We start from the raw sequence: 21797 nt of genomic DNA, 5'->3' as shown, positions 1-21797 counted from the left end.
CAGAGCTTTAAATTTTCTATAATGATTGGAGATTCTGCACAGTCTACTACTTGTGCATTACAAAAATGCGAATTAATTTAGCATATAATTTCCATTTCTAAAGTGTCTAGTGTGTTTGTACCACCCAAAAAAAAAAAAAAAAAAAAGGGTATCTAATCTAATGAGTAATGTCTACAGCTCCACGTCTTCCATGTAAATATGTACAGTGCACGCAAACTTTACGCGGGTTGCGGAATTGGCAGGTGTAGGTGTTTTTTTTTTTAAAAAAAAAAAAAAATAGTAATGTTCCAAGTAGTTTTTCTTCTAGCATCGGATCCATCCTCCAACTCATCTGATGGGCAGATTGTAATCACATGCATAACAGTCTCCCCTCTAGTTTCCCACGATAGCTTTGGATTCATCCGCCCTCCTTCCTTAGTATAGAATAGGCGTATAGAATAAAAATTATCCTATCAACCAAGAAAAAATTAAGACATAATAGTCTCCTTTATTTTAGTGTTGAAAAAACACTTCCACAGCTCCACTAACTTGCACTTAGTAAGATATTTTTCCAAAATGTGTGATTTGTTTATTACGGATATAATATGGATTAATCTTCTATATATTGATTGTGTATATAAATTTTATTATTAGATATATAATACATAATTTAAAATTAAAATTTTATACATATATTATATATCTAATAAATATATTATTATTAGTGTATATAAGATTTAGTTATACACTTTTGGGCGTGGAATCATTAAAAGATTATTCAAGGTTTGGTGAGCCACATATTCTATCGACGGAATATAGGCCTTGCCTGTTTGGCACTTGAGTTTTTTGTCAAGTTTGTCTGCTACAAATTGTTTTAAAAACTTTAACTATAGTAACCTAAAAAATTTTTTATCAAAGTTTTTAAACTATACACTTTAAAATATTTAAAAATTACATATTTTAAAAATTTTTTGAAAAACTTTTACTGTAAACAACAGTAAAATTTTAGATATATATCCAAAAAACTCACTTGTCAAATGAGGCATAGTCTTGTGGCCGATGGGCCGTACTATCACAACAGCTCACAGGCCCTCTTGTAATTTCGAATAAGTTGTTGTTCAGATCAACGTAACCTACACTCTATTCCAGGCCCAAGGCCCCAAGCACCGAGTTAACTAATAAATGTAGGAGAAGAGAGTATTTCTTATTCTCATTTTTATGGTAAGGTATTGCAGGAGAGTGAGTCCACTGATATTATCACAAATCAGGAGGATTTGTCTGTATTTCCGTCCACACCCGCCCAACGCCCACCGGTCCTCCCAAAAGGGAAGAGGAAAAACAAAGAAAAGAGCTTGTCTGTAAAATGTTTTCACCCTACGAAACATTTCCTGTTAGATTTCGTTCTCCTCTTAATGATTTGGTCTTTGCACTCAGTCAAGAATTGATGAGCCCTTTCGTGGTTAGTTGACGACTAATTTGAAGATTCAATCTTCTGAATAATGGCCTTCTCTCAGATACCTTCCTACATCTTACGTAATGGTGAGGTTTGTTTACTTTCCGGGGAAATTTTGATGGGTCAAGTAACAGGTTAGGGGTAACCCTCTGATCCTTTTTGTCTCCCACTGTATGGGTATGTACAACTGCAACAGCCAGGAACATTTTAGTCTAGGGCGTAACCAAAATTAGATATCTAAGTGAACGCCCGATCTCTTTTTTGGATTTCTTTCGCTTTTAATTGGGGCTAATAAAAGAAATTCTGGAGATGGAGGATGAATTTTAATTTTTGGTGTGGATTGGAAATTGGAATTAATTACAGGCTCCAGCAACCCTCCACGACAAGCATATTCAAATCCAACCCTTGTTGCCTGGGGACCAGCAAAAGCCCTTTCTCTTTCTCAAGAATGCAGGCAGGCCCAGGGGAACAGGGAGGCGGTGGTTGTCGGTGATGCTATCTGGTTCAATTTTCTTTGAGAATCAAGGTTCTTTTGATGGTGGCTGATTGTGAAATGTGAATGGCTCCTTGTTAACTTCAAGAATCGTCCATGGAACAATTTCTTACAATCAATTTCCCCGTCAGTCATAACATTCAAGTGCATGATGTCGAGCGAAAGCGAAATCCCGGATACTTATTCGAGCAATCACATTATATATAGATAGATAGTTTCAATTTTTTTTTCCGCACACACAGATAGAATTTAGTCTAAATCTACTTCTATTACGAGGAGAAGAGAACCTAAAGAGATCTTGGAGGAATCGAAGGGAATTAAATAATCATCGATTCAAACAGAATCTAAAGAGACTTTGGAGGAATTGAAAGGAACTAAATAATCATCGATCCAAACAGAAGACTACCACCCATTGCCAAACCTTTTCAGGACTGATGGATAGTTTCAAATTTCAATAGTTCACGAAATTTTTTCGCTCGTCTTGTTGGTATTTCTTTCACCCATTACTAATTCAATACGATATATGTGTGGTATGGTATGCCTTCTTCGACATGAGTGAGTTAGTGGCCTAGCCCTTCGCCCACCTACTGTATTGGAAGCTACTGCCTTCGCTTCTCTAGGTTTCGCTGTCGTTCGCCAGAAGTGACTAGTCGCTCCTCGAATGCCTTACATGATCTCTAATTTATATAGTATCTTTTTTTTTTTTTTTGGGGTGTCAGGATTAGGGCTGCAAATGAATCGAGTCGCAGTCGAACTCGATATTAATCGAGCTTGAGCCGGCTCGAGTCAAACTTGAGCTCGAACTCGAGCTCAGAATATTAAACTCGTTAGTTCGCGAGCTGACTCGAGAGTTTGAGTATATGTATATTATTTTTATTTAATAATAAAATTACGTATATTATATATATATTTTTTATTTTTTTTATTTTCATAGTAAAATTACGTATATATCTTTCATATTTTATTATTTATTAAGAAAAAAATATTATTTTATTTATTTTTTTAAAAATAAAATAATTATTTTTTATTTTTTTCAAGTTCGAGCTCGACTCGACTTGATTCAAGTCGAGCTCGAGCTTGAAAATTGTTGGCTCGTCGAGCTCGAGATCGAATTCGAGTTTGGTAAAATTTAGTCGAGTCTCGACTCGATTAATTCAAAACTTGACTCGATTCGGTTCGTTTGCCGTCCTAGTCAGGACTCGGGAGGGAATTCGAATTTCTTTATGAGATGCTTTTAATTGGGACCTTGCAACCTAACGACGGTTAACAGGCCAGGTCGCTGCAGGCTTTTTGGGCTGCATTCGTCCGGTGGACTTGTCAATTAAGGTTGGCCCCCTCCTCCTCTGACAGAAAGACAACAAAGCCCAATGTCTCATGTCTTGCAAGTTACTCCAGAAAAAGGGAAGCAAATCAAGCCCAGTTGCTAGCGTTCTTCCGGTTATGGATACTTAATACCAATAGAAAGAGGGGTAGTTTGGTTGCGGTTTGCAGCCCGTAAAACTTTGAATGATGCCTTATCGAATTTTTGGCGTTCGATCTTCCACCTCGTCTTTGGGCGAGTCAGAACTCGTACGCATAAATCCATCCGCTAAGCATAGGGTGGTGTGAGGCTAAGGCCTAAGGCGTCAGGTAGAGAACTAAAACAGACCAAAAAAATGTAAAGTTGAAAGCTGCCTATATTAAGCAAAGGCTCCATCTCACTCGTCGGACTAGCCACCCATAAATCATCTTTTACCTTCCTTCTGCTGGGTAACAACAACCCTTTCGGGGTCCAACACTGTAAACCTCCCCACCAAAATAGGGAAATTTTGTGCCCTTTAACACTAGATACCAAAGCCAAAAAAAAAAAAGACATTAATAAAACTGGCACTTGTTTTTCTTTCTTTCCTTTTTTTTTTTTGGGGCCCCGTTAGGATAAAACTTGGACTGCTTCAAGTTGAGAAGATTTACTGCGACTACAGTATCGCTTTTGGAGTTAAAAAAGAATAAAAGAGAGAGAAAGAGCAAGGGGGGGGGGGGGGGGGGGGGGGAATGTGATGAAGAAGGATAATTAAATTTTATCCATCCAAGAGAACATCAGAAACCAGATATCTGCTGCTGCTGAGTTTAGTGTTAAAGACGAATAGAAGAAGAAGATGATGATGATGAGGCAAGGGCTTGTGGCATGGAGCCCTTATCCTCGGTCTATGTGTTCTCCCTCATCTTTGCAGACAACTAAAGCCCACCGTTTGCAGCCTACTTTCTTGACTGTATCAGCAAGATTGCAAGATGGGGTTGCCCAGCACCAAATCACCTGCAAGTACGACATCAACATTGCTCGCCAGCTGCTCACTATCAGTCACAAGGTAGTTATCCCTTTTTTAAATCCAATAAAACTCTTCATTTAGGAGCCATTGATGAGCATTTCTTACGCTGGACCAGTCTTTACTTAGTATTAGCAGCTCAAGCACACAAGCACACTGCCAGAATCATTACCGGAACCTCGCCGAGTCCGAATTGCTGATATAACGTAAAGGAACCAAGAAAGATTTAAGGGATTACAAGTACTGGCACTATATGGTGCAGATACCATCCAAATTTAAGCGACAATATTTTTATTTCTAGAGTTGAGCGAAAATCGTTAGGTTCCGTACGAAAGATCGGTTCTTGGGAAACATTTCCTTGTACTACTAGTTTGCATACCACAGGGCAGAGAGGTCTTGTGACATTTAAGACGGTATAATTGGTCGCAGGACTTCCTCTGAATCCACTTTTTTACTACTTGTGTTGGATTATGCGCTTTCACCTTCTTGTATATTCACAATTCTTATGTTCTCTAGGAATTGATAAGTTTCCCCGAGCAAACACTGCAAGCTCACATTCTTTGTTAACGAAAAAAATTCACATTATGACCCACATCTGTAAAAATGCAAAAGGTTTCATCGCCTATTCAGTTTCTTGAGTAAATCTGCCGTATTTCCTCAGACTTGTGGCGTGAAGCTCTGATCCCAACATTTTAGGTTTGGTTCAATATTGTGGAGAACTCATAATGAAAATGACTCAGTCTTCTTCAAGAGACTGCATATAAACGGTTGCAGCATCAGATTGTGCAATCTCTACCATATAAGGAACTCATTGCCTTTTTGGCCTTTAGGGATGAAATGCAAATCAATGTGCACCTTGCTGAACATCGTATGACCCTGGTGTTCCCTGCTTAGTCTCACCAAGCTGCAATTTGCAATTTGAAATTGTAGATGCGAATCATAAGAAAGAGTCTTCTTTGGCAATGATGATTTTCTAAACGTACTCATTTGTTATCGATTTGGCAGGAAATGATGTCTTTAAGAGTCCCAGTGATGGCCCTTATTGCCACTGATGCCTTGATGTACTTTGCACCTTTGGAAGCTATCGCAGAAACTTGTGAGGCAGACAATTCAATACTCAATATGAATATGCCCTTGCTGCTTTTTGTTGCCCTTATCGGTGCCACAGTTGGAGGTAAGTTGCCCTTGCTGCTTTTTGTTGCAGATTCTAGTTTTATCGTTCACTTGATTACCTGTTAGGTGGAAGTTTTTATGGTCTTAGGAATCTCTTCAGTACTTCTCTTAACGTCTACACTTCCAAACTGTAAGCATTTTTTAGGCACTCAAACTTGAGGTCTAAAACTGTGGCTATGTTGATTAAAATGGGCTTAGGATTCTAGAATGGCATCCGAAAAGCATGGAAATGGGCTGCTAGGTGAGCGCCAAGGGAGACTTTGGAGACTGCTAATTTCCTAAGCTGCCCAGTCCTCATCACACTTCCACACATAATTTGTTGATTTGGAAGTTCTTTTAGTTCATTCTGCATAATTTTCCAGGATTACTTGCGCGACAAAGGAGAGGAGAATTACAGCGCCTGAACGAACAGCTCCGGCAGATTAATGCAGCTTTAAGAAGGCAGGCTAAGATTGAATCATATGCACCCAATCTGAGTTATGCTCCTGTTGGTGGAAGGATACCAGAGAGTGAAGTTATTGTTGACCCAAGGAAGCAGGAGCTGATCGCCTGCCTGAAAAATGGGAAGAATTTTTTGAGAAATCAAGATCCAGAGAAGGCCTTTGCAGAGTTTAAGTCTGCTCTTGAGCTTGCTCAGAATCTGAAGGACCCAATAGAGGAAAAGAAGGCTGCTAGAGGCTTAGGTATACCATCTTCGTATTTTTTTGAATCAATATTTTGTCCCAAGAATGATTAGTGGCAAGACATTCCATGGGATAACATACAGGAATATGTACTGTTTGTCTTGCATCTTAACTGAAACTAACACAGCATGCATGGATGCACCTCATCCCTTTGGCTGAGAATTCAGTGTAGGCATTCAATTAATGCATATACTTCGTGCATGTATGGTAATAATTCTATGCCAAAATTTCACCTTTAATCTTCCATTAATCTGGATTACCCATTTCAGACATGGGCTGATTAGTGATCTTTTGATGTGACAATTGGTTTATATCCCAACATCTCCCACCCCCAAAGGAAAAAGTCATTTGAGGCCTGTCCAAATGGAATGCTGCTCGTGTTCTTCACATTTTCTTGTATGTGTTTTTTAGGGGCATCATTGCAAAGGCAGGGTAAGTACCGGGAAGCAATCAAATATCATTCTATGGTTCTGGCCATTTCGCAGAGAGAAGGTGAGGAATCTGGGAACACAGAAGCTTATGGAGCCATAGCTGATTGTTACACTGAGCTTGGTGATTTGGAGAGAGCCGCAAAATTCTATGACCAATACATAGCGAGGCTAGAAACGGACTGAATGTCCACATTTTTCAGTTGATGTTGGGTATTCATTCAGTGATCACCATTTTCCTAGTAGCGTGATCCTTTGAAATTTACATAGAATTTATGGCTAGGCAAATTGATGGTGAGAAAAAATGGTTAGCCAGACATCTATCTACCGACTCTAGAGCTTGAAAAACAGACTGGAGCAAAATCACCCAACAAATAATGATGCAGGTAGAGAAAAGTATCTCGTAAATTGTAATCCTTCCCTGATGAGGATTGGTGAAATAATTTTGTATCTATGTTCATCGTTCCTGTCCACTGATAGACCCCTCCCCCGCCGGAATTCGCAAATTAAACACTTTTGATAAAGATCTCTTTACAAAGTATTCAAGAAAAATTTTAAATTTTTCAAAAAGGTCTTGTCATTAATCAAAATTGGTCTTCATGCGAAAACTTGATTCTACGAAGTCCCCCTCGTGTCAGTTGTAGACAGCAGAATTCCGCTTGTTTCGTGGACTTATTTATTCAAGCCCGGACCAAAATAATGATTGGCAATGAAATTCGGATTGAAAAATAATTTTGCTCAACAAATTTATTAGATTTTTCATAAACGCCTTACTGAACGAACATGTTAGACTCCATAGATAATTGGCGACTTTAAATAAAATTAGCTGTAAAGGGAAAATCCTTCAGTATAAAGCTACGGGTCTGCGTCGTTGATCTCAAACCCAAACCAAGAAAAGGACAGAGAGAGAGAGAGAGAGAGAGAGTCCTGTGGTCGGATGCATGGTTTCCGCTATTGGGCTCTGTGACCATTGTGATTGTTACGCAGTCAAAACGCCAACCAGGTGAACGCAACTGCCTGAAGAAAGATTTTTTTTTTTCCCTTTGCTCGCGTGATATATATATATATTTTTTGTTGACACAAAATAGTTTCTATATCATACTTACTCCTACTCTATTCCAAGGATAGTTTCTATATCATACTTGCTCCTACTCTATTACTTGCTCCTACTCTATTCTAAGGGGGAGGGATGGGCTTAAATGGACCAAGAAAGATCCTAAAATGAATTGAACCACTATCGAATCCAAATCGGTGTCTTTGCATCCGTTGGTAAAATTTTTAGAAAATTAATGCAAGTCAAGGGATTTGATGTCTTGGCCCACATTTGAGAGGTGGCCAGCTACTCTAAAAGCAGTTGGTTGGTTTTCCAAATACTCCCGTGATCAATCAAGGAGGGTTGTCAAGTCTTCCTTACTGTCAAAGTACAAATTTAAGTTGAGAGTGGAAACAGTGTGAAAGGATAAAAAGAAAAAAGAGAAATAGTTCAAGATCTATATTAATTAATTTAACCAATCTCAAATAATCAATAATGAGATTAGTGTCTTTAACGATTGTATTGTAGCCATAGCGCAAAGGTACTGGTATTGGATACAGTTTTAATATAGATGCAGCATTCGAAAATGAACAAGTATCTAAATTGGTTTGTTTGGATAGAGGATTATTTACCAAAATTTATTTGCTTACAATTTTTAACACACCTTTTTATCTTTCCAATTACCTTTTTAATTTACATACATCACATCACAAAAAGTGTTACAGTAAAAATATCTCAAATAATTTACAATCCAAACAGAGCAATAATATGCATGCATTTCAAGTCAGCCATTTACCTTAATTGGCCATTTCAAGATTTTTCAAGTCTGACAGCAATTTACCTGACAAATGATGAATTACAAGGATTTGGGGCAGGGTTACGACGTCCTGAGCGAATACTAATGTGCTGGTAGTCCTTTTCCGCATTAATTCTACACTGACCATACCGGGTGGGGTGTTCGGCTCTGGCATCAACCGTTGATCATCTCGTCTGTGTCCGTCCATTCTGTACAGAAGGTCAAAATTGGAGTTCTCCACCGGATCCCGACCTGCGACCACAGAGGATTGGTTGACAGATCGAGCGGCCAAGATCAACTCATTCAAGATCACCTATTATATAACAAAAGGATGAAAAGGATGTAGTTTTCCTGAATTTCAATCCTAAACTCCAATAGGACCTGCCACAAAAAGGATGTAGTTTTCATGCTATTATTGCTAGCTTTAATAGCTCAAATGGGCGAAAAGGCTATATGTGGAGCATATATATATATATATATATATGCTTTTAGAAGTTTTATTTAAAATGAGACCATACATTTAGCTGCTGGGAGGACGAACAAAATACAGATACGAAAGATTGAGAGCAACATGTAATTTTCTGTCACTCTAGTACTAAGAGCAAGAGGGAAGTTGTTGGTTCCAGCCAAAAGAAGTTGCCAGCTCCCACAAGATAGCAGCGGCAATTTGAATTTCATACCCTCAAGTTTCATTTTGTCAAACTGTACATAATGAGCAGTAACTTTTACAGATGTGGCAAAAAAAAAAAAAAAACTTGGTACATAAAAGTAAAGGGATAGGGAAGAGATCCAGCCCCCACGCCATATCCCTCCAGGGCCTCCACTCAAATTCAAAGCAGATTCTCTCGCACAGACGCAAATAACAAAAATTAAGATTCCTGAATGAAATTAAAAGATGGTCAAGGCTAGCGAATAAAAGACGTACGAGCACCTCTCTAAAGAAAACTAGAGAAAGCAAAAGCAGATAAGAAGAGTATCTGTTTTGGTCTCTTTTATGTTCCCCCTCCTCTTATGCATTTGGGTCTCAATTAATGTCTTGTTCCCTTTCTTTGTTTTTTCACCACGGTATCACTTACCACCTCCAGATGGGCCTACCACTTCTTTTGACTGAAAACAATCGCTGAATTTTGGTACAGCAGTAGTAGTATGTATGTGTCTGGTTCTGGTTCTGGTTCTGGTCTCATTTTAAAACTCTCTAAGCCAGGGTCCCACTGTCCCGTACGTTCTTTCAGGTTAATTCATACTGTATTTGCCTCGTACCATGACAGCTGAAAATGTGAACGGCAGACATTCCTACTTCGCTTTATGTTGTGGCTTTTTCTGCTTCTGCATCCGTTACAGAGTACATAATACGTCCCAAGGTTGGATTTTGGGCACCACAGGATTGGTGATTTGCTTATATGACTGGTGAAGACTGAAGAGGAGGAGCAGAAGAAAATTATTACAGGATCTGCTTGAACTGAAAGCCTTCTTGGTCACCACGGTCAATTTGGTTGAACCAAGGCGAGCATGTGGGCATGGCGTTGGTAGGAAAAGATCATTTCCCCCAACGCCTGATGTATTGCTAGCATAAGAGTAGTATGGTGTGACCAAAGGGGAAAAAGTGTAAAACGGAAGTCCCAGAACCATCTCTTTCTCTTGGTCTTGCTTACCTTTTCTTTTTTCCGTCTCCTCAATAAATAATCAGCAACTGCCTTTTCTCTGTCTTCCTGCTCTTTCTGTCTCTCTCTCTCTCTCTCTCTCCCCTCGTCGAGTGATCCATGTCAATCGGGAACATGAATAAGAGAGTTGGTTTCAGCCCCGATGTCAACGATAAGCAACCGGTAATCAGGAAGCAGTACTCTAACAAAGAACGCTCTGGATACGGCAGTATTAAAGTTAGCGGGGGGAGCAAGGAGAGAGTCCATGCTGCTACTCAGGGGACCTGGACCAGTTTCAGAGTTCCCGAAAGCTCTTCGTCATCAGGATTCTCAGCCGCGAGATTTGCAAAGCGCGTTGGAGCCAACGTTGCCCAGGCTCTTCGTTTCATCTCCTGCCGGAAGAAGTGTTCGTGCAAAGTGTCTTCGGCGGCTAGTTTAACTTTAGCAAGATCACGGTCCTATGCAGAGACACTTGATGATTCTCAGCGGGCTGAAGCTATTGAGGAATGCATTGAGTTCTTGAATTCATCATCCTCCTTGCAAAGATCCAATTCAGTTGCAAGCTCTTGCTAATACTTTTGTCTGCTTTAATTGCGCGCGCTCTAGTATTGTGGATGAAACTGATTTGTTTGTATGAGTAGGGAAGCTGCCCGTTTTACCAGTTACCACCTGGAAAGGGTTAATGTATAGAAAAACCAGGACATAGATAGAAAGATCATCCTCACATCGACTGGTGCCAGTTCCAGTGTTCTTGTTGTAAACAGATTTTCCAGCTAGAAATGGCTCAGATGATGGTTCGTTTGCGCACAGGCCACAGGTAACGAGCCTAGAGCCTAGAGGTAGGAGGTAGGAGATATATTTGTCAGATACATACGTGCATTTACTGAAAACCATGATTGTTGTCATTAGGCGAACTTTCCTCTGCTTTGGTCTTATAAATTCTTCGTCTTTGATGAAACCTCTTCCCAGATTTTAATGCTTATTTGTTCATCTTTCACCTTAAATGTACGGATAAACCCCATATCTAGGCCAATTGAGATCCTCCATTTTCTTAGTGGTAACTCAGTGCCGCTCGTAAAATTATATTAAGTATCTAATTAATTTAAATTATCACGCAGTATTTAATTTCAACTTAAATTAATTGAACACTTGCATCGAATGAAAGAGTGACACCTAATGAGCTGACGCTGATTAAGTGGCACCGAGCATCTAATTTGTATCTAGGCAGCTTTGATGAATATTTGCATCCGGTGGGGAGAGCAAACACTCCTCCGGAGTCCCCTAAGCTGTCTCATATTCAGCAATAATTTAGTCCAGTTGCCCAGACACATCATCCTCCATGTATATATATCTATTCATCCCAAAAGGAAAAGGAATCACTCGATTGCCTATCCCACGGCTGGTACGTCGGTTAATCTTCGCTACGTGAATCCTCGTTACTCTTTAGTTGTAGGATGCCTTCAGTAAAGGTCAAGGCTGCGATTCTGGGAAATGCAGCAGCTCACTGACGATGACAAATCTAGCCCAATATTGTCTCGTGTTCATGCCTGGTCCGGTTAAAAATTGAGTATTAAATTTATTAATCTTACGTTTTAGCTATTGAAAAGTTAAACTGGAAAATCGAATCAACCTTCTGAGTCCCGACCCAGCAGAAGAAAAAGAAATAATCAAATCAATCATCCGCAGCCAGTTAAAATTAAAAAGGGAGAAGAACTAAACAAACCCACTTTTCACCATTTACCCACTACCACCATACTTGCCAATACCTCGATAAACAATCTCAAACCGATGCGCATCTTACTGATTTTTGTTTAGACTCTGAAGCAGGAATACGTATAGTTTCCAACAGAAGTCTTCAATTATCTCGCTGCAGTAGACACATCTCCAGATCAAAACAGCACTTTTTTTTTGGGAGGGGGGGGGGGCGCAAAAAAATTGAGCTTACACAAGAATTCCGTAAATTCCTATAACCTACTTGTTAAACAAGTTTGAGTTTAACAGTCATGCATCACGTTGAGTTTCTCCATATCTCGAATTCCCTGACTTATAGCTTTCTTCATGTCAAGCGCTCTCTTGTATGGTGGTGCTATGGGAGGTTGTACAGGATCCAAACTCTGATACTTTCCATCTGCAACTTTGGGAAGTGGATAAGAACGATCTGAATCGTACCCGTTTAGGTCTCCACATGCCAGAAACGGGATGTACACCTTGTTTGGACCTTCCAACCATCCACTGCTGCAATCTGTAAAGCAACATGCATTAATAATGTAATACCCACAAAATCGCATTTGCAACCAGTATTTCCATCTAGGGCCGAGACAAGGGGATGTTTAAGGAGGCATCTACTATTCCTGAAACAATAGAGAGTTTGCCACAAGGAATAACGTCCTTCAGCCCGCTTTCAGTTAAAAGCACCCCAACTACATTTAGAGTAACAAAACTAGCAGCAACATATGGAAAAGAACAAGACGAAAATATTCGCTCCCACACACACAGATCCACAAATGCCCAAGTGCACACAAATGGCCAAGCCAATTGATTATATACTTCTTTTTTTTTCATTTTGAGCAATTGATTTGATACAGGAGCTCTGTAACAGGTCAAGTACACGTACACAGACAGAATAGTAAGCAAAAATGGTTATGTTAATCAAGTCATGATTACCTAGATCATCCGCACCAGATGGACTCCCAACCCTTTCAAGGAGGCGATGCAGATCCTTCTCATTAAATCCTTCAGGAGGAGAGTAATTCTCACAAACAGCAAATGCCTCTGCGTTCAACCAAACACAAGCACAATTCAGTTCTTTTCTTCACACAGCTTTTGTCTTGTGAATTTAACCTCATAAATACTACCTTCCCTGTAACCATTGATTGCTTGGACAACACTTAATAACTGATAAACCACCAAATCTTAAGATACATGACAAAACCCACATAATGAAAGGTCCCAAAAAATCACAAGGACCATAAAAGTTGACAGCACGAATGTTTGCCAGAGAACATATATTGGAAGGCTAACTGTTATCAAGCTACAGCTTATATTGTCTATAAAGCTTGTGACGATATTTTCACAATGTATTTGAAAGTTATCTGCTCTTGCCAACAGTGATCATAACTCTATGGTGGTACATGCTGATACAGAATATCAAAGAAATACAAGAGAACAAAGTTAAATATCTACCTATACTTGAGTTCCGGCTACTTTTTGGTTTTGCAAAGGTCACTTCAGTGAAAAAAAGTTTTAACTGACAATAGAGCAGGCTTGTGTCCTTTCCCCGAAATATCTTGGCAATGAACTTTCCACCTTCCTTCAGTACGTGGGTTACAATTGTCAGACCCTGCAAACAAGTTTTGACACCTCTTGTTGTCACTGTGAACACAAAGTGAGAAACAAAAGAAAAAGAGAAAAGCATCTGCAAATATCCACAAATAATGGTCAAAACAACTAATTGTTAGTATAGTAATACAACAAACCAAAGTTTCAAAATTTTTCAGTAAGGATAAAAGTAAAGATCCATAGTCTGGAAAAGCAATTCAAGACTAACTGCAAGTATGAGTTGAGACTGAACGAATTCATCCATGTCGTGAAGACCAGTAACTGCAACATATGAAAGAGAACACTTAGATATATGACAATACACGACATAGCAAAGAAGACAGCAGCCCACAAGTTAAAATCGCTTTTTTATGCTCACCATCAGGGGCACCATCACAGACAACCAGGTCAGCTTTGCATCCATCAAAATGTCTGATAACCTAAAGGGAAAAAATAAATGTTGTTGGTGATGCCTGCCTACCTTAACTCTCTTCATAAATAATATAACAAAGGATCAGATGCTAGCATTCAAAGAGACTGAATAAACACATCTTACCTTGAATGGACAATGACAGCAAGCAAGAAAAAATTGACTCTCTATTCAATTAAAATTATAAAAACACGTTTATTTAAGACAACTGTGAAGTTAACACAACCAGAAAGGGGTGGACAGAGGATTAGAATATTAATCCAGGTCACAGGTGTATTTACTTGAGAAGACTCTGAACTTAACACTGTCGGAAGGAGATCAAAGAGGAGATCTGTAATGACAAGATGTGGACTTTCTTGGCATGTTCAGATATCATTTTCAATCAATGGTCAAACATACACAACATAAGAAGCCAGTGCACAAAATTATACCACTTCAGCTGTTCTTGCATTTGTTATATCACCCTGAACTTGAATAACACCCTCGATTGGAGCCATAGGCTGCAAATCAATTGCCACAATAAGTGGAAGGTCGCTATCCCTACCAATTATAACTTGAATATGGTTAATATGCAGCAGGGAAGCACCATAACTGGGAAAATGCTAACAAAAGCTCATACAGAAAATGAAGCAAAAAGTAAAATACTTTATGCCACAGGCAGTTTGAAGCTAGCAAATCTTTGGTTAGATTCTACTCCTACACATAACATTCTCTATCTCTATAATCTGCAAATTTAATTGTTCATATTCCTTGAACTAAATAATGCAGTCTTTCAAATTCCATGTGATCCCAATGCAATACTGCCAATAATGCAAAAAACAACAGATAAGATCTTTCCAATTGCATCAGCTGCCTTCCTTCCAAGTATGCAAGTCTGAAAAATTAGTCAACAGATAATATTCAAATAGCTCAGAAGCATCAAGATATAGATTGCCAAGATTATGGGCCATTAGAAAACTCAAGTCTTTTATAAAAAAAACTTGAAAATGAAGGAAAACTTTGTTAAGGGAGATAAGTTTGTAATAAAACAACACCAATGTGCAGCATGAATGAATGAAGGAAAATTGCTGGTTGGTAGCAAACTAGAAATTCAGGTTTCAACATGATTCTCAGAAAAATATGTTAAGACAGAACATCAAAAGTGAAGTTGTGGCAGGCAGCGGTCATGGCAGCTATACTAGAGGGAACTAAACAAGCACACATACTTTGCATTAGGATCCAGCTTGACAGGGAGGTACAATTTGCGACTCAAAACCTGTGCAGAAGATAGAAAACAACTGAAACGTAAGAGAATGGCGCATCAGCAATCAATTGAAGATTAAGGTGAAAATACACTCTGCTTCGAGATCTATTTGTCTCCCATGTAGTCAATTTCTCCTATCTTCATTTCATTTAAGGGTATGTAACATGTATAATCGTGGTCCAGCAAGAAGCAACAAAAGCTTTCCAGGTTAAAACAATGTCAACAAGGTTAAAAGAATAGAGCCGATATTACAGGAAGTAATCTTATGTACTCCAGAAGTGACACTGACTCCAACCATTCAGTATAATTTGCTTGTGGGAAGCAAAATGCAACTAACTACTGAAATGAGTTCTATTATATCTCTGATTACAGATTCTTATTCACATTTAATTAGTTATCCTATAAAGATCGAAAAACATTTACATAGGGTTGAGTGAAACAAACCTTTTGCAGGTATAAAAATCTAACTTAACGGAAGATAGATAAAACCACAGTGTGGTGTTATGTGTATTTATATGCAGGAACTGACCTAATCATCTACTTTTCTAGAAACAATGAATAAGCAACCAATACCTGACTCCAGCTACCAGGAGCTGCACATAAATCAACCACACGCCTCACTCCTACAAGGAATTAAAAAAAAAAATTATCAGCAATTGATGATTATGAGAAAGGCAGTCTTGCTCTGACATTAAACTTGAAGATGCAGCAGCAACAGCAGAACCTTCAAAAATGTTGAATTCTTCATCAATCTGGAGGAGCTTGAAGGCACTTCGAGCACGCCATCCTTCCTCCTTCGCTTTCCGATAGTAGATATCCTGTCAGTGAGTGAGTGAGAGATCAAATAGGGAAAGGGACGATCCTGCTACATGCTCAATGTAGCCAACCAAAAAAAAAAAAAAAAAGAGAAGCAAAATCTAGCAAGTCAGGAGATCAAAACCCGTTTATCTCTTGAAGCCTTTCCCATTTCTCAGAAAAAAGGAAAGAAAAAGGGAAAACTCCTGCTTGTTCGGTGGAAATAAACTGGTAGATAGGTGGATTCCCTCGGCTGAAAAAGACAGACTAGGGGGTTGGTTGGGGACGCCAGAGAGGGGCGAAACAACGGCGGTTAGGGAGACCCAGAGGCCGGCGTCCTAAGGAGATTTTGGTTGGCGGTACAGATGCGACTGCGAGGACCAGACTTGCCTCTAATTGGGCTTTTTCCCAATTAATATTATATAAAAAAAAATTCCTTTTTGAGGTCTTGGTTATAATTTCCATGCATACATAAATTTCAAACCAATCCACACTAATTAACCCGCACAACGTCAGAATTGTAATTCTTTCAAAAAAAAAAAAAAAAACGTCAGAATTGTAATTTGAATGGCCCGTTTTTAATTGTTGTTGGCCTCCAGTTCATTACCCAATGGGCCGCCTATTCCATTTACCTTATTTTAAAAAAAAAAAACCTGCTCAGGAGCTGGAGCCTGGAAGCAAAGAAATTGGAAAAAAAAGAAAAGAAAAGTCCTATTCCATTTAACTTTTTTTTTGAATTAATTTTTTCTACGCTGACAATAATATATACATTATCAGCGTTAAATGAATGATAATTATGTAAAATTTGAATTTGAAAATTCAACTTTTGCACGTATCTAATAAATCAAACGATGATTATGTATATATTATCAGTGTATATAAGATTTACTCTTTTTTTTTTTTTTGTACGCACGAAGCAAGAACAGAGAGAACAGAGAGCAAGAACGAAAAAAGTCTTCAAGCGAATATAGTACAGTACATACAATCAATCATCTAACAACAGCAGCAGCAACAACTAGAATCCTCGGAATCATCTTGGTCTTGTGCATCTGTACTCCTACAGGCATACCAAAACCTAATTACCACATACAAGACGAGGTTTATGGCGCAGAGGCAGCACAGAAACCAGTAGTAATTATCGAGCCTACTCTTATTGAGGGTATCCTGGAACCAACTCGGCATTCCTCCCCTTTCACTCACCTTACCCACTGCGGAGACCGAAAGTATACTGCCTATGCATCCAAGCCCATGCACAACACAGCCAAAAAGGAGCATGTACCTGTTCAAGGCGGGAGTGAAATAAAGATCGAAGAAAGCAGCTGCACTGATTTCAAACATGCCCTCTACAGCGCCAAGGAGGATAAATTGAGGAAGTAACCAGAAGACGGACAAAGGAATTCTCTCATCGGGCTTATCCGGTAAACCATGGCTTTTAACCACATGAAGCCTATGGGATTCGACCTTTGCAGCAGTAACACAGCATAGTGCACCTAGTACCATTGATACCATAATTCCAATTACGGGAGCCACAGTTCGAGTATTAAATCCACAAAACAACCCGGAAACACTGAAGTACAATGCTGGAAAATACATTTTTGCTTGAATATAGAACCAAAAAAAGATTGTTAATGGTATTGCAAGGCTTCCAACCTTGTGGTTCATATTTTTTGCTTGCTCAATAAAGTAGGTATACCCTAGTGAAGACAGCAAACCCAGAAAAATAAAAGATATTGCCATCGGAATCAAGTCTATTATGAGTTTGGTAGCTTCGACTTCTGTGACGGTGCAAAGCCTCCATCTATTATTTTGTTGTTGTTCCAATGATTGATCCGGCAGTACAAGCGCAGCCTTGTCTAGGCACCTGCATCTCAGGAAGCCATGCATGTGAGGAAAAGCTATCTAAATTGATAGCTTAACAATGCAATTTCCATGTGCTATCATTCTTAAAAGGCAAAAGTAAACAAACTTTTTGGATCAGATTTCACAGCCAAAATGCCGTTTTCTGCACTGACTTAAACATGGTGGTAACATCAAAACAGGCAACTTGCTAAAGAACAATCGACTAAACCATCAATTTGGTTGCTGGCTTTTTTACTTTCTAAAAGCTTGAAAACATGAAAGAAACCAAAAAAGATATGAAACTAAATCAGTCAGCCATTATTGAGGATCTCTGATATCAATAATCTTCACTTTTAGGTGAAAAATATCATCATTTTTCTTATTCTTTTTGGTAGTAACCTCAACATTAGGAATGAGGATAAGTGCTTATTCCTTTTTTTTTTTTTGGTTTCATTAATACCTTTTGCACTTGCTAATGCAATCATGGTATAGAGTAAATATTTTATCATGAAGAGTTAACAAATGGACAAGGACAAGAGGCCAAAACCTGAGAAAACGTGTGCGAGGGAGAGGACAATCACTCATTCCATGGAGCTCATATCTATCCGCTGGGTGTCTTCTGAATAACTTGGATGCAGCAGCTACAAGGACCCTAAGCACCATTGTTAGATGGCTACCTTGGGGTCCAACATATGTATATGTACGAGATCCGCTAAGGAATATTATTGTTGCAACCAGGATACATATGGTTGGAATCCCAAAATGAAGTGACCATGGCTTTATATATGGTAATCCAAGAACTGCAACCACGCTGACAAAAAATGTTACAATATTTCCAATATAAGCAGAGATGATTGATCTGGTGGAGATATTCTCAATGGCATCCATTAATTGTTCACCAAGGAAACTAGCTAAAGAAGTTACATGTCCAGCTGTTCCCACAGCTATTAGAGCTAGTGCAGCGTAAAAGAGTATATGTTGAGTGTCACCAATGCATTCAGGCTCATAGGAACCACATGTTCCGGTAAGCTTAGAAAGTACGGGTGGTGTTGACATTGTCAAGAAGCCCATTCCCTGCTCACAGAATAAGTGTTAGAAGGGGGCTTTTATTTTCTTGTCCGGTGTTCTTCTTGCTTAACAAGAAAAATAGACTATTTACTCGTGACAGGTCAGATGGAAACAGAATCATATATAGCTTGCGGGGGAACATATACAATGTAAAGACGAAGGGTTTTGCAAGGTAAAAAGTGCAAAAGATTTGGAGTGTTTAAAGATGCAATCACCAATTTTGCAAATTGATATAATTAGTATTTAATCAGTGTGATGTAGGAGTAATTCAAGATCCGGTACGCTCACAAGTCGTCAAGAGATACATTGTTTTCAACAAGCTATTTCCATTAACTCTTGATGTAATAGCATGCTTATCCTGATTGTCCCGGACTACTAAGACTAAAAATCCATTCAAGCCATCTTCGAGTAGTTTCTAGTTTCTTATCAACCTGATTATCCTGAATTTGTGGCTAGATAGCACGAAAATATCAAAAGTCTTACCTGCATTCATTCAAGCCATCCTCGAGTAGGTTCTAGTTTCTTATCAACCTAGCATGCGGCAAAGTTTAATATTGTATTCACTCAGGCTTCAGTTTAATCTTCAATAATAATCCAAGTAAAGATGCAAATACATAGCTCAATCAACAGCAACAGTAATAGCACAAATGAAGACATCTGCAACGCTTCTGATCAGAATACTGTCAAGGTAAATAAAGAAGAATCTGGAAGAGGAAATACCGTGCAATACGCAAGAGAGGAAAACAGGAGCATCCAATAGTTCCCCATTACTGTATCGGCAATGAATTGCATAAATAGGGGCATAATGCCAGTTAGACCCATGTATACATTGATAATGCCAGCAGAGTGTGTGAAAGCAAGCTTCCATACATCTGTTAAATAGATCATGAGCATCCACATGGCGTACGCAATTAATATGTCTGCCCATGCCAGAGCTACAAGATTGAAAACACTTCTGATCAGTGGATTTAACACCATCATTCAGACATAACAATGTCTCTTAATCTGAAAATAGCATCCCCAATTTAGAAAAGAGAAACAGGAAAAAAAGGGAGGTGGAATGGCTAAAACCGGTGCTCTATGGATGCTCATTCCCAAACAATAATGAAAACTCTTTTAGCAAAGAACTAAGGAAATAGAGGAATCTTGCAGCGAAATGAAAAATTAGCAAAATCAGCAGATTAATAGTCAAAGGAAAAAGCATAATTACTTTGGATTCTCGTGAACATCGTTTCAGGTTAGCTGTTCGTTGCCCCAGGGGAATGCAAATAAATGCAAAACAAATGTAGAAAATGAAAAGCAATATATATCTACAGATAAAGAGAGAAAGGGACGAGGGGGAAAGATGCAGCTGCAATGTGAGAACAAGAAATTGGCTTCCAGCGATGTATATAAATATCTAGTTAGTTGACCGAGTATAGTGCCAGCCTGCTTAAAAGACAACCCCATGTACGTGTTTTCTGAGTTTGAAACTTTAGCAAGGTCCAACTCTGCAACTCTGGGACAAGATTTCTATAAACTAAAAGGAAGGCCATTGACTTGGAAGCTAGAAGGTAGGGAAAAAAATGGAAAAAAAAAAAAAACTCAATAAGAAATGCATAAGAAACTTAGCTGTAATTCGAGCGGAAATCTCAGTGACCAACTTGTCAAAACTCAATAAGAATAAGATGGGGATTGACTATTTCCATAAAATAATTATGGGCACATTCTCTTTGCATTTAGCATCCAGTTTCTGAGCAGCTGCGAATAAGCATCAGGTAGAGGTAAGCCCCGGTTGCGAAGCCGCCGAGCTACATGTAGCATCGAATGTCAACTAGTCCAGATTTATGCACACAGGTTTATTCGCTGAGTCGAAGATTAAGAATCAAGTTACGATGGCCAAAGTCAACCTTGTTCGCAGGACCTAATGATAATCCTCCTTAAATTAAAATGGGGGTGTTTCGCGAAAGCGATGGTCCGTATCACTATCACCCGATTTTCGTCTCATTCCGTAACGTACGTCAACTCTGTCGGTTGACCATTTCGCGAGTTGACGTTATGAACTCTGATTGCACCAAAACTTCCCAGCTCCAGGACTCGAGTTTTTTCATCCCCACTTAAAAGAGTCAGAGGGTGGAAGCAGGAGCTTAATACTTGGATCTTGATTGTCTGAAGTTCTGAGCAATCAGGGAAACATCACAAGTCTATTGGCTGAAACACAAGAAGAGGAGGCCGAAAGAAATGATACTCGAACCAGGAAAGGAGTAGGTCAATAGTTTGTTGTTTTTTCATAAAGTAAGATAATACTAATAATAAACAAGCTTCAATCGAGTCTGCCATAACAATAGCAGTGTAGTCTGTAGGAGGAGCGAGTTGCAGAACATGCTTCAATTTAGTTTATCCGACAATAAATCAAAATGTTAATATTCGCCGCCTGGACAAGGTATGATTATTTTACATTATTTTGTGGAATAGAAATACCATCTCACACGTGAAAATACTATTTTAAATGTCATCGGACTGAATTGTTACCAAAAATACAAAAATTAAGGAGGTCGGTGTAATTTTTGAAACCTTTAAAGGATGTATCTGAGATTATCCCTAAATCAGGAGTCTAAAATTCGCTAGCATGATAATTCGAAGATCATCTTAACCTTAAGAATTGGTGGTAAAGATGTGATAAACACACCAAGACGTTCGTTCGGCAAGTGTTTTTACATCAACCGAATTCTAAAATTCGGTTGCCAAAGGATAGTTAAAGTTTAGGGAGTATTTCCTCCTGTCCCTTTATTTTGAGAAATAAAAAAAAATTTTGTGCCTTTTCCTTTCTCACTTGAAAACTACTTTATAGAAAAAAAGCAGGAAAAGGTTGTGTGTTTGAAGAATCACACTGCCACTGATTTAATAGACAATCTGTATAATCGAAGTCGAATTTATCCAAACTTTTGTCTACCAATTAAAAAAAAAAAAAAAAAAAAACTACGGTGCAACTTTGAAAGTAAAGCTTTGAAGGTACAATCAAGCAAAATGATAGAATCGATAATATTGGGCTATGAAGTGATATAATTTGGGCTTCAATCCAAAGAGCAACTCAGCAGCAGGTGGTTGTTAAACCGAAACGCCCTGAGCATCTCAAGTCTCAGC

The 21797-nt window shown here is 38.8% G+C and overlaps 3 protein-coding genes across 5 annotated transcripts; 1 reads left to right on the top strand and 2 right to left on the bottom strand.

Moving 5' to 3' along the window:
• Positions 1–3887: 3887 nt before the first annotated feature.
• On the top strand, positions 3888–6985 carry LOC113691569 (protein FLUORESCENT IN BLUE LIGHT, chloroplastic-like). Its single transcript, XM_027209772.2, has 4 exons — positions 3888–4270; positions 5234–5402; positions 5764–6084; positions 6496–6985. Exons 1-4 carry the CDS (start codon positions 4061–4063, stop codon positions 6696–6698), a joined length of 903 nt encoding a protein of 300 aa, XP_027065573.1. The 5' UTR covers positions 3888–4060; the 3' UTR covers positions 6699–6985.
• A 4710-nt stretch (positions 6986–11695) lies between these two features.
• On the bottom strand, positions 11696–16155 carry LOC113695670 (tRNA (cytidine(32)/guanosine(34)-2'-O)-methyltransferase). The gene is made up of 10 exons (XM_027214804.2): positions 15913–16155; positions 15697–15790; positions 15546–15595; positions 14935–14984; positions 14161–14269; positions 13679–13739; positions 13529–13581; positions 13165–13321; positions 12646–12753; positions 11696–12223 (listed from the first exon to the last, which is right to left on the bottom strand). Exons 1-10 carry the CDS (start codon positions 15937–15939, stop codon positions 11976–11978), a joined length of 957 nt encoding a protein of 318 aa, XP_027070605.2. The 5' UTR covers positions 15940–16155; the 3' UTR covers positions 11696–11975.
• A 452-nt stretch (positions 16156–16607) lies between these two features.
• Positions 16608–21042, bottom strand: LOC113692220 (protein NRT1/ PTR FAMILY 5.5-like). 3 transcript variants are annotated; one of them, XM_027210590.2, is made up of 4 exons: positions 19395–21042; positions 18154–18680; positions 17418–17628; positions 16608–17257 (listed from the first exon to the last, which is right to left on the bottom strand). In XM_027210590.2, the coding sequence occupies exons 1-4, from the start codon at positions 19653–19655 to the stop codon at positions 17111–17113; spliced, it is 1146 nt and encodes a 381-aa protein (XP_027066391.1). In that variant the 5' UTR covers positions 19656–21042; the 3' UTR covers positions 16608–17110. The 3 variants fall into 3 exon arrangements, with proteins under 3 accessions (XP_027066391.1, XP_027066390.1, XP_027066389.1); XM_027210589.2 differs by having other exon boundaries at positions 16608–17628; positions 19395–19609; positions 19885–21042; XM_027210588.2 differs by having other exon boundaries at positions 16608–17628.
• Positions 21043–21797: the final 755 nt, after the last annotated feature.

This window comes from Coffea arabica, chromosome 6c (genome assembly GCF_036785885.1).
Source record: "Coffea arabica cultivar ET-39 chromosome 6c, Coffea Arabica ET-39 HiFi, whole genome shotgun sequence".
In the NCBI taxonomy this organism is placed as follows: Eukaryota; Viridiplantae; Streptophyta; class Magnoliopsida; order Gentianales; family Rubiaceae; genus Coffea; species Coffea arabica.
Note: the sequence above shows the minus strand (reverse complement) of the source record. Positions and strands in the feature narration are given on the sequence as shown.

Coding starts and splice junctions, on each gene's coding strand:
- LOC113691569 (XM_027209772.2), top strand. CDS start 4,061: ATGATGATGATGAGGCAAGGGCTTGTGGCATGGAGCCCTTATCCTCGG. Junction 4,271..5,233: donor TGCTCACTATCAGTCACAAG/GTAGTTATCCCT, acceptor TCGATTTGGCAG/GAAATGATGTCTTTAAGAGT. Junction 6,085..6,495: donor GAAGGCTGCTAGAGGCTTAG/GTATACCATCTT, acceptor TGTGTTTTTTAG/GGGCATCATTGCAAAGGCAG.
- LOC113695670 (XM_027214804.2), bottom strand. CDS start 15,939: ATGGGAAAGGCTTCAAGAGATAAACGG. Junction 15,791..15,912: donor AGGCTTCAAGAGATAAACGG/GTTTTGATCTCC, acceptor ACTCACTGACAG/GATATCTACTATCGGAAAGC. Junction 13,322..13,528: donor AGTCTCAACTCATACTTGCA/GTTAGTCTTGAA, acceptor ACTTGTTTGCAG/GGTCTGACAATTGTAACCCA.
- LOC113692220 (XM_027210588.2), bottom strand. CDS start 19,655: ATGATGGTGTTAAATCCACTGATCAGAAGTGTTTTCAATCTTGTAGCT. Junction 18,681..19,394: donor CCTCTCTTGCGTATTGCACG/GTATTTCCTCTT, acceptor TTCTGTGAGCAG/GGAATGGGCTTCTTGACAAT. Junction 17,629..18,153: donor CCTCGCACACGTTTTCTCAG/GTTTTGGCCTCT, acceptor CCTGAGATGCAG/GTGCCTAGACAAGGCTGCGC.